The sequence below is a fragment of the Sinohyriopsis cumingii genome, chromosome 17, assembly GCF_028554795.1.
Source record: "Sinohyriopsis cumingii isolate HCF-2022 chromosome 17, ASM2855479v2, whole genome shotgun sequence".
NCBI lineage: Eukaryota > Metazoa > Mollusca > Bivalvia > Unionida > Unionidae > Sinohyriopsis > Sinohyriopsis cumingii.
In genome coordinates, this window is record NC_142977.1 from 42,558,798 (window position 1) to 42,571,565 (window position 12,768).

Here is a 12,768-nt window from a genome sequence, read left to right on the forward strand (position 1 = left end):
ATTTCTCGCATTATCACGTTTGTAGATTGTCAGTTCAATCAGTTGTATTCGCGATCACATCCGTCCATACGTAAATTGCTTCTCATGTACATTTCATATGCTTATATTTATCTTATTTTCCTCGTTCGTATACATACATTCGGCCTATTTCCGGCTAGTGTACAATGAATCCCAAGTATGAATGCGTTGTATAACTCAGCGACTTTTCATCAAATGATTCAAAACCTTTTCCAAGGCGACATAGATGTATTATCATTTGCAATCTAAATACACACATATTGGTATTTGAAAGGGTAAAAGCCTTGAAGTGGAATTAGACGAAGACGATGATGAAGAGGAGACTATAATTATATTGATGATGATGCGTGTTATGATGGAAACTGATCAATATGCCCATTTTTAATCCGTCTGTAAAGTTATGGGTTCAAATATGAAAAGCATGCCATCAGGCGTGAATCTTTTATACAAGAACTCTAGCATTGCTTCCAAACCTTAGATCCGTCTTGCAGCACGATATGAAGCTGTTACGTACTTTGATGTCTATCTGAAAAGGCAATAATATAAACCAATGGAGATTAAAAGTTTTCACTAGATTTTATTTGGATTGTAAAACAGTTTTTTTAAAAAGAAAATGTTCTTGAAGGTTTAAATGAAGTCTTAAAGCTGCAGAAAAAGTGTAAAAATAAAGACGGCCTGAACCGCCGGCCTCGCTTTGATAATCACTCTTTCACATACCATGACATGAGAGCTACCCTTGGACCTGTTCCTATAGTTATCTATTAGAAGATGAAAGCAAACTTCTTGATCCACTTGTTTTGCAGGACTATGAAGCATGGACATTCAGGGACATGATCTGTAAGTATTCACTGCAAATACCCTCTCACTTTAGTACGTAATTGTGTTAGCTGTATTTTTCTGATATAGTTATTTAACCAGATGTTATATATTCTTTGATATTATTATTTCGCCAATACACGTGAATGTTCTGTGTTTTATTTTTTTATAATGTTTTTCTAATTTCATGTTGTTTGTTTTTGTAATAATATTATGTTTCTTATCTTATAGGTGTTGTCTAAAGTTGTAAAGCGCTTAGAGCTTCTAAAGATTAGGCGCTATACAAAGTCCTCATTATTATTATTATTATTATTATAATTATTATTATTATTATTCTGTGTAACCTATGATCTGATGTGATCCTGAGTAGATATTAATATGATCTGACGCGATACTAAGTAAATATCAATATGATCCGATGTGATACTGAGTAGATATCAGTATCATCCGATGTGATACTGAGTATATATCAGTATGATCCAATGTGATACTGAGTAGATATCAATATGATCCGATGTGATAATGAGTAGATATCAGTATGATCCAATGTGATACTGAGGAGACGTGAATCTGATACGATGTGATAATGAGTAGATATCAATACGATCCAACGTGATACTAATCAGATATCAATTAATCTGATTGATAAATACAATTTATTGTAGCGGCTGTTCAACAGAAGTTAGAGACACACAAGCGAGGATGCAAAGCCAAGTCCATACTCATACTCTGTCAGGTGAGAATTCTTTGTGCATTATTGTGTGTGTATGATTATATATTCATGCTGGCCTATTCTTCTCTTTTAGGATTTGAAATCAACAATTGTTCAGTTACCTGTTGTTAACTTAGGGATTAATCATTCAACGACTACCACAATGCAAATAATAATGACAAAAGTAGAAGAAAAAAGATTGACGGTTCTGATGGCTTTGTTATTGGTGGTGGCGATGATAATGATGATAATAGTGATGATGATTGATTGATATAGTCTCTTCTTTTTTTTTTTTTACAACCGCCACTTTATGTTCAACTATTGGTATAGCCATAGTCTTGCGTTAGAAAATGAAGCATATGGGAAACATATACTTCACATTTTGACAATATTATCGTTGTTGTGAACGTATTCGTCGAATAATTTTTCTCCATTTAGCTCCATTTTTCTGACATCTACGCTTAGGAATATGAAGCCTAATTTCTAGCATTTAGATTGAGCAGCGTTAACCACCAGTATTTTAAAAAACATGGCCACTTGTAGGTTGTTTTGTGTTTAACTATCTTGTATACGAGAGCATTAAAAATAAATTTTAAAAAATTAGAAAAGAAAACTGACAATTAAAAATGTCCTAGCCTAGTAAGATGGAAGTACAAGGACGAGAATGATGTCTGCTAGAATTTTACAGGTAAGTAAATGTTACATAGTTTATAAGGGACGCGTCGTTTAGAATTAATGCGTACTAATTGAAAGCGAATGGGTTATGGTTCGAAACTCTTCAGAGGTGAAAAACATTTTTCAAGATAAAAACTTGAACATGTATATAGGAAAAATAAGTATAAATAAAGGGTGACAGGCGTACGTCAGTAAGGCTGCACTATACAGCAAATTTACGTCTACGTACACACCAAACGATGGCACGATGAGTATTACAAACAACGACGTATGGGGACACAAAAACTCTAGCATATATGCAATCCATATACGTACATAATAAACCATAACGTAAATCAAAAATGTTTGAGGTTTCCTTTCCAGAATCTAAAAGATGGCACAAACGTGTATTGTATTAATTCCAATAATATTCAGAGGTGATCGAGATATTTTATGAGTTGAACATAAAAATCAACAATGCCACTATCAAGATTTAATGCATCTTGTTTATAAGGTTGGACGAATTTGAAGTTTACTCACATCAAGTTTGGACGGGATAGAAGTGTACTCACATCAAGTTTGGATTGGATAGAAGTGTACTGAAAGCAAGTTTGGACGGGATAGAAGTGTACTGAAAGCAAGTTTGGACGGGATAGAAGTGTACTGAAAGCAAGTTTGGACGGGATAGAAGTGTACTCAAAGCAAGTTTGGACGGGATAGAAGTGTACTCAAAACAAGTTTGGACGGGATAGAAGTGTACTCAAAACAAGTTTGGACGGGATAGAAGTGTACTCAAAGCAAGTTTGGACGGGATAGAAGTGTACTCAAAACAAGTTTGGACGGGATAGAAGTGTACTGAAAGCAAGTTTGGACGGGATAGAAGTGTACTCAAAGCAAGTTTGGACGGGATAGAAGTGTACTCAAAACAAGTTTGGACGGGATAGAAGTGTACTCAAAGCAAGTTTGGACGGGATAGAAGTGTACTCAAAACAAGTTTGGACGGGATAGAAGTGTACTCAAAACAAGTTTGGACGGGATAGAAGTGTACTCAAAGCAAGTTTGGACGGGATAGAAGTGTACTCAAAACAAGTTTGGACGGGGTAGAAGTGTAATAAAAACAAGTTTGGACAGGATGGAAGTGTACTCAAATCATGTTTGGATGGGAGAGAAGTGTACTCAAAGCAAGTTTGGACGGAATAGAAGTGTACTCAAAACAAGTTAGGACGGGATAGAAGTGTACTCAAAGCAAGTTTGGACGGAATAGAAGTTTACTCAAATCATGTTTGGACGGGAGAGAAGTGTACTCAAAACAAATTTGGACGGGATAGAAGTGTACTCAAAACAAGTTTGGACGGGATAGAAGTGTAATCAAAACAAGTTTGGACGGGGCAGAAATGTAATAAAAACAAGTTTGGACAGGATGGAAGTGTACTCAAATCATGTTTGGACGGGATAGAAGTGTACTCAAAGCAAGTTTGGACGGAATAGAAGTGTACTCAAAACAAGTTATGACGGGATAGAAGTTTACTCAAATCATGTTTGGACGGGAGAGATGTGTACTCAAAACAAATTTGGACGGGATAGAAGCGTATTCAAAACAAGTTAGGACGAGATTGAAGTTTACTCAGATCATGTCTGGACGAGATTGAAGTGTACTCAAAACAAGTTAGGACGGGACAGAAGTGTACTCAAAACAAGTTTGTACGTGGTAGAAGTGTAATAAAAACAAATTTGGAAAGGATAGAAGTGTACTCAAAGCAAATTTTGCTGAAGAATAACACTCAATATAATAAAAGGGTTAATAGTGAATTTTTCAACCACTCGATGAAGTATATCCGTTATTCATCAGTTTCAAGCAAACATCCTGTCTTTATCTGATAAGCGATGTTGCAGTTTTTCAGGTACATTTTTCATTTCTTCAAAAAGTATCATCGTCTATGTTTTTAAAGCTGATGAAATAACAAAGCCTGTACAACATTTGTTAGAGATCACGCAAGTGAAGAAATATAGGACACAATTCTACATAATCCATAAACCTTTAACTTTGAATTTATCCACAGACATATCCCTAGTGTAACATGAATCTCTATTAGCCCATATGCAGCACTTAAATCTCATCACAAGTGAATACATTATACTTCTAAAGAAACTATCTAAGCTGCCACCAGGTCAACCATAAAACATGATTTTTGGAGAATTTGCAAACTAATAAGTTGATTTTCACTTAATCTGTCCACAGTGAATATCTAATAGCACACGAACATTTATCAGGCAAAATTGTTAAAACCGTAGAAAACAAATATAATTCGGGGCCCCAAGTGGCCGAGTGGTCAAAAGCGCTCACCGTTTCAGATCACTGCCATCTCACCTCTGTCTGCGTTGGTTCCGAGTCTCAGGCTTGGCTAACGTGGGTACATGAGAAAGCTTGCCAGTAGCTTATCGTGGGTCGGTGGTTCTTCCCGGGGTTTTCCAGGGTTCTTCCTCCAACAGTTATGCTGGTCGCCATATATAGTCTATCTTGTGCTGAAAAATGGCGTTAAACCCTACAACAATAACAACAACAACAACAAATATAATTCAAAACTTACAATCCTAAATGTTTGAACTCTTGGGATAATATATATCATAGCTTTTTCCTTCAGACAAATGTTGCCTGAACGGTAATTCACCATGCAACGTTAAACTCTGTTCATATGGAACACATACTGGGGTTTACAATAGGTCTGCGTCAAATATGGATATTGTATACTTGGGTTTACAATAGGTCTGCGTCAAATATGGATATTGTATACTTGGGTTTACAATAGGTCTGCGTCAAATATGGATATTGTATACTTGGGTTTACAATAGGTCTGCGTCAAATATGGATATTGTATACTTGGGTTTACAATAGGTCTGCGTCAAATATGGATATTGTATACTTGGGTTTACAATAGGTCTGCGTCAAATATGCATATTGTATACTTTGGGTTTACAATAGGTCTGCGTCAAATATGGATATTGTATACTTGGGTTTACAATAGGTCTGCGTCAAATATGGATATTGTATACTTGGGTTTACAATAGGTCTGCGTCAAATATGGATATTGTATACTTGGGTTTACAATAGGTCTGCGTCAAATATGGATATTGTATACTTGGGTTTACAATAGGTCTGCGTCAAATATGGATATTGTATACTTGGGTTTACAATAGGTCTGCGTAAAATATGGATATTGTAGAAGTTGTAAAGCTAATCATTAGCCAGTTCACAGCTGACTACATAAAAGCAGGCTGATCCTTCCCTGGCAAAATCTTACTCCATAAATGGCTTAGCACCTACAAAACAGAATGAATTCTTAGGGACGAACGGATTCTTATATTTATTTATATATAAGCCAGTCCAAATATGCCATCATAAATACAGTGGTAACTCCTAATGTCCTGCACCCCATCCCACTCTAAAAAAAGAAAAGACGTTACCACTCAAAGACCAGATGTCTCTTTCACATACACACACACACACACACTATATATATATATATATATATATATATATATATATATATATATATATATATATATATATATATATATATATATGATCGTGAGACTAATCAGCGATAAAGAAGCAAGTGCTCCATTGCCTGATGTCTGATGGCCGACCAGGTGCTCCGTTGTATTAGGAAATTACACAATTTTAGAAATTTTACCATGCATTAATTAGCTTTAAAGTTAGTTGAGCCGTTTCAGATCAAGAATAGAATTCGAACTGTTCGTCTTTGACAAAGACTGGTGAATGACAAAGCTCGTGAACGCTGACCTTCTTTTACATTATATATATTAACTAATTACTATTTATCACCTGCGATCATCGGACAATAAAGAATTATTGACCAATCAAATTCAGGACTAAACATATGCCCAGACTAACATCGGGGAAGTAAAAACAAAGACCAAAAAAAAAAAAAACCATGAGAACGCGCAAGATTAATCTTCCAGATTTCCGCACAAATGATTACAAATAAAATACTATGTTTACAAGATAATGTAACTTATGATGTATGTAGACAAGACCCATGATAACAATGTGAAATCAGTTAAAATACATCTCTTAAGCATTCGTAAACAACACGTCGTAGCTGTAATACACACTACTTGAGCTCTACTTGAATAAAGTACGTCTGCCGAAATAAGTCTACTTATTTGTAAATGAATATTGGGACATTTAAACGTAACAATTAAGTATATAAAAAAAATCGTGTTCAGTGAATGAGACATACTATGCTGTAAACATGCTAAAATGACGCTGTAAAAGGTCATAACGTAAATTAAGGAGACTAAGAATGATTTTGTCAGATCGATCGAATTCTGTAAAGTTATTTGAGAGAAATACAAAGTAGCACACAAACTTTAGAATCGTGGAGGCAGTTTGAGCCGGTATAACTGTTTCTGCAGCCGGTTTACTTGTAGCTGGAATATAAATGAGCTTAGTTGCTCCTCCAGGTTTTGCTTGTGCTGCAAAGGTCATGACGGGAAAAGTGATTTAAAATCCAGTTTTAGAACATGATGAAATAGTAACATCTATCATAAGTAAGTGTAAAATTATCGATGGTAAAATATGCAAAGAGGTCATTCACAGTGAAATAGCAATGAGGAAGTTATTTTGATCATCAACGTGTACAGCTATAGAGAGATGGAAAATGGAACCAGGAAAAATATAGATCGAAGACAGAGAGTGGTTTAAGCAAATCCAGAAAAGCGGAGAAAAACTGATTTACAATAAAGTTTTAAAGACAATAAAATAGTTACATCTGGTGGTAGTAAGATGAACTGCATTTATAACATGATAACCAAGCTGGCAATTGCTAAGGCAATCAACCTTGAGTAGTTTATTGTGATCATCGACGAGTACAACTATTACCATAGGATTATATTTTTAAAAAAACGCAATCTGGAAATATGCTGCTGTGCCGTTAAACTCTCAAACAGTATCTAATAAAACTATAACCTTTACTGTGCCATTTCAAGTAGAGTTAATGTTTTCCACAAGCAAACCATTCATTATATAACGCCAGTTCCTCAACACCTACAAGTCTATAATCTGTTAAGAGCAACAATTGTTCAACTTATTTTATCATTATGGATCTGAACATGAAATAATCAACCACGATAAAGCGTAACAGAAATGCAAATTAGCCTAAAGTGGTTATCGTTTTTGGTATATCAGTTTGGATGATAGTTCAAAAGTACAATTCTTCGATCGAACGAATTCTTATATTTTTATTTTTCAGGACACATACACGCTTTTGTAGTAGTGCTTTTTTTTTTGGCAAGGACCAGAAGCTTTGGAAACTATCTTAATGGATAATAATCTCATTACATATGATGTACAGAGAGAGATGCTAACTAAGCTGAAACAGAACGAAAGGAACAAAAGTTTAATGTGAATTGAATACCAGTTCATGTATTCGTATACTTGCAAGCATGGCACGATTACAGTCTGACACGACCGTATGGTAATGCATTTATACTATCAAGCGAAACGCGCTTGTGGTCATACGCATACAATTCTTCTGGGTTTATTTTCTCTCACTTTGATACAATACATCTCGTGATTGTGTGACCCGAATCAATATTTTTACTGGTTATATTCATTTTGATTGAATAAACAATCATTCTGTCACAGTATTGTTTATTCAGCTTATTGCTGAACAATTAACGTTTTAACCAATTAGGTAAATCTAAGAATGTTGTTGTTGTTGTTGTTCTAGGGTTTAACGCCATTTTTCAGCACAAGATAGGTTATACATGGCGGCCAGTATAAATGGTGGAGGAAGAACCCTGGAAAACCCAGGGAAGAACCATCGACCCACGAGAAGCTACTGGCAGGCAATCTAAGAATGTAAATCCACCATAAATCTGTAAATCCACCGTAAATTTGTTCGGTTTATTTGATTTCCTTTTTTTTTTCAAGCTAACAAGTAATCATCAATGATTGTTCGCTTGGCGAATGATAGATCCTTCTAACATTAAGCATTTATTTTAACAGTGTTACTCCTCAGTATGAAATTTATCACTCTCAGATGTATTCGTCACTCGATATATGTTTGAATCATTTAGTGATGAGTATAACTTTACTGTTTCTGGAAAAGCTGTTTGAAACACTAAATGTTTCAAAGCTATTCATATGGATAAATGGCTTTGCGGACATAAGTTTTGTATCATGTCTTTAAAGTTTTCATTGTCTGTATATATTTTCATGAATATAAAGCTGTCTTCAGAAATGGTCGTCTTTATATTTTCTATTTCTTTTCTTCTTTCGTGAAACTATCGATCGTAAACTCCGTGCCGAACGATATGCATTTCATCTTTCTGTATGATTTTTGTCACTTTGTCTGGATCCTTGCATTTTCTAAGTATGTTGATGATGACTGACACGTATTTGGATAGTTAAAATAAATTATAATTCCATTCGGCTTGTGCTGAGTCATATATTTTCCTATAAAAATTTCATGATTACTTTTTTCTCGGTTATTTCTTTCTTACTAACAAATTTACTTTATGTTTTTTGACTTAAAATGCATTTTGTCTTCCTCCATGAACAACATAGCATTTTTAGATCTTGATTTGTCGTCCACGAACATTGCAACCTTAACGAAAATACATCGTAAAATATCTAAATGCAGTGCGTACCTCTGTAAAACATTGGCTTGTATTTCTCGTGGATTGATTTGAAAGAGACACAACAACCCATTTAGGTGTTTTGATTGCTAATGATAGTCATCAATATAGGTGTTGCGGCCTCCGCACACAAATCTCCGAAGATGCGATGTACCAATGTAGCATCAGATTGTTTGTTGAGTACAAGATCGTGATGGACACTGATTGACCGTAGGCCGTGCTCTTTATACCTTATCATACTTCGCACCTCTGGCACCATCATACTTTCGAAATTCTAATTCATAACAGGGATAACATTTAATGTTAAATAGCCAATTGTCCAGACTTCAGTCTTGTATTTGCTCTTATATTCAGTCACAATTTTATATGACAGCAATAGAATAAACGTTAAATTATATTTTCTATTGCTTCCATGTTCAATATATTTATGTTTTTTATTATATGGTAAACATTTCCACACTCCGCTTGCTTTCCCTCGGGAGTGGGTCTATTTATAAATCTAATCGTTAAGTCTTATTGAACTTTCGCCGAATCAAATTGCCGAATTTTCTCAACTGATGATCTACATAAAATATGGTTCAATGTCATTCAAAACTCATATTAATATTTTTGTTCCCACCGTAAATTCTATAATCATTGACATTTCTGTTAAAAGAATATGAGTCTCTTCGTAATTATTCTGCTTAATTTTAGTCTATTTGTACGTTTCAGCTGTGTTCTTTTTTTAGCTGGATGACGTTTAAAGAGATGGTTGCAATTTTTGTTTTATATAATGTATATAGGTTTTCATGTTTATCTTTTTAAGCTGAAATATTTCAACACATATTTAGCTACCATTGAGTACAACTTTGTGACGGACATTATTTGAACGTATGACGTACTCTGTATACATTCATCACACCTAGAACCTGTGCCACGATGACACTTTCGAAATCATGATATGATAATACCAAGAAATATTCCGACATGTATTCGTTTTGTATTTTATTATAATAGAAATGTTTCAGTGTGTATTTACCTATTTGAAATGTTTATACGTTTCATTCTTTTAGTAATAAGTTATTCCGTGCATTTTATCTAGAAGCAGATCTTTCACCGCTGCCGGATTTTGAGCCACCAACCTTTCGCTTTGAATTATCATGCTTTGCGATTAAAACCACATGTCCCATTTACATTATGTAACAAGTACCTCTAAATCTATAAGATGACATGTTGTTACTTGTAGTTAATTTTAGTTTTCTTGTTCTCCTGTCAGTATACTGGCTTATGATACACTATAGTACATCAGGATTAGCTCTCTTAAGGTCTTATTGTTGTTGTTGTTGTGGGGTTTAACGCCATTTTTCAGCACGATAGGCTATACATGGCGGCCAGTATTAATGGTGGAGGAAGAACCCGGAAAACCCCCTTAAGGTCTTAAGTATTCTTACTAAAGCATAAGTAGTTCATAGTGACCCACTTTTAATTTTCTAGTGATCACGTTAACCGTTTTCCTAGGTCACATTTCTCATATTCGATTGTATGTATAGTCATTAATACATTACTCTTGGAATAGTCTGTTCACCATGTGCAAGAAGCAGGTTACACTTTCCACTCCATTGATAATATTAAGTTTTAAATTCACTCTCATTTCTCGTGTATTGTTGCTTGTGACATCCTGAAAGATGATATGGACATTCATTTTTTAAGACTTAATATTCACAATTATGAAAAGAGAGAAAAAGTGACCTGCATTTTCTGCTCTAATTCTAGTTCGTTGGATTATACCTATGCACATTTCGCAGAATTCTCAGAAAACGATATGAATGAAGTTATTATAAATCTTTCTAATTTTATTTTGATATTGACAGGGTGGTCCAGGGTACATGTATTTACTCCGAAACTGTGTAGTCACGCCGCAGAAAATGGAGAAGAAATCTTACCATGGGCTCGTGGAGTAAGCAAGCAAGTCTTTCTATTCTTCTGTCGGCATCAGAGAGCCCTATGTACCTTAAGCTTTCGGATTGTATCATTGCATCCCCATTTGGTCTGTATTTACCATATGTCCTAAATTGATTATTTATTTGGATACAGAGAGCTGAACAACAAACTAATGTTCAAAAATGTACTCTGAAGTGAACAGTGAACTTACAATAATTTACTTTAAAAAAGTACCTAATGAAGGGGGGTTGGTTGGTTAGCACTCGTCCTTGACTTGCAATTTCCGAGTAAGTGAATAAAAAACAGCCCAATAGAGGGCAGAACGGGTTAAAAACCCACGGAGGGTTTCACCTGACTGTTTATTAGCCTAACGTATTTATTGCAGTTTTCCCATTCCAACAAGAACTCGGTAATTCTTATTATATAGCTAAAATGGAGAGCACGGTGACACATATTCGAGATGATGACTCTATTCAGCAACCACCGTCTTTTACCATTGAGCACCTTGTGTAATTTCTGCCATCTGCAGTTAAGGTCAATAAAAACTAAGGGTTATTCTTTTTATGTAGCTCTTTGCACTTGACTGTACAATAAAACACACTGCAACAGTCTGAATTTTAAACCACGACTTTACGGTCCAACCCCGACCCCCGAGACTTTCGAGTATCAGAATACCTCCTAAAATATGGTTTTGTGATAATAATAATAATAATAATAATAATAATGGTAATAATAATGCAAACTTAGTACAGCGCAATGATTTGAAAGATCTAAGCAATTTACAATGCTAGATAACACATATAAAAATATAAACAACGATAGGATTACAAAAACAAACACCATGAAATTACAAAACGAAACCATGCTGATAATAATTAATGAAGTAAGCATTAACATAGTCGCAGATGCTGATTTGAGCGCGTTCATCTTTTTGAAGTAGGAGCCGCCATGGCTGAGTGGTCATTGTGCCAGAATCAAGACCAAGAGGGTCAGAGTTTCGAAATCATATTACCAAATAAGCTCAGATCGGCTATATGGAATCAGACCACAATTACTATTTCCGGTTCAGTACTTTAGTACCAGTCTATTTTATGAGGTTTTTTCCTGTCTCCTTTTGGTGGTGATACAAGAGGTAGATATAGGCATTCTTGGTATAGATTTAAAGGCAATTGTTTATTCTTTAGAATATGAGCTTATGGTGTGGTTGTCTATGTGTGTTTCGGCGACAGTGCACAGTGAGTAATACGGTTTTGGGGATGATCCGGAAGTGAAATCTGTGATCCATTGTGCAGTGCTTTGTTTACATTCCAGCCTCTCAAAGAAATGCCTGTGAACCTATGACAAGAACTTTACCGTGAAGTCATCTTTGATGTATTTTAGATTAACATATGATTTGTATTGATTGTCACACGGTGGAAAGCTCAATACTGAGAAACAAATGTAGAAAATATATAGTAAAATTAATTGTCTTCTGAGTTACTATGGGTATCCGTGGGCAAGGCACTTTAATTAGATTCCCTGGTCACTAAAATACCTACTTGTGCTTGCGTTGCTATGCTGTAAAAGAAGAAACTAAACCAAATCATTATTCTGGAAGTGAACTTCTGTGATACATTTTCTATCAGAAGAGAACATCTCTATTAGTACACACAGGCAACATTACTACTTAAAAATTACTGTATGAATACACTAGTCTCTTCTATTTCACAGTATTTTAGACGACCAAGAAAGTTTTAGTGCAAATTTCACAAGTTTCTCACTCTGTACGTTGAAGATGAATATTTGTAAAATAGCTATGACACTACCTTTCAAACCAGATGTCATAACATCTTTCATAATTGATTTATACCTTGCCGTTCTTATAAATATACGGTAAGCATACCCATCTGACCCCAAAGGTCGAGTAGGCATCCGGTTGGGCTTCGAAGGATCGACAGGTAGTATATGCTAAACATGAACTATGATTGGTTAAGTAGGGGAATCTT

The 12,768-nt window shown here is 35.0% G+C and overlaps 1 protein-coding gene across 1 annotated transcript in view; it reads left to right on the forward strand.

Moving 5' to 3' along the window:
* Positions 1-12,768, forward strand: part of LOC149778508 (uncharacterized) — a 35,846-nt gene that overhangs the window by 13,365 nt on the left and 9,713 nt on the right. The window contains exons 5-7 of the mRNA XM_089939391.1: positions 822-855; positions 1,500-1,570; positions 10,714-10,799. Of these exons, the coding sequence (XP_089795517.1) occupies positions 822-855; positions 1,500-1,570; positions 10,714-10,799 (191 nt within the window). The remainder of the gene's footprint in view (positions 1-821; positions 856-1,499; positions 1,571-10,713; positions 10,800-12,768) is intronic.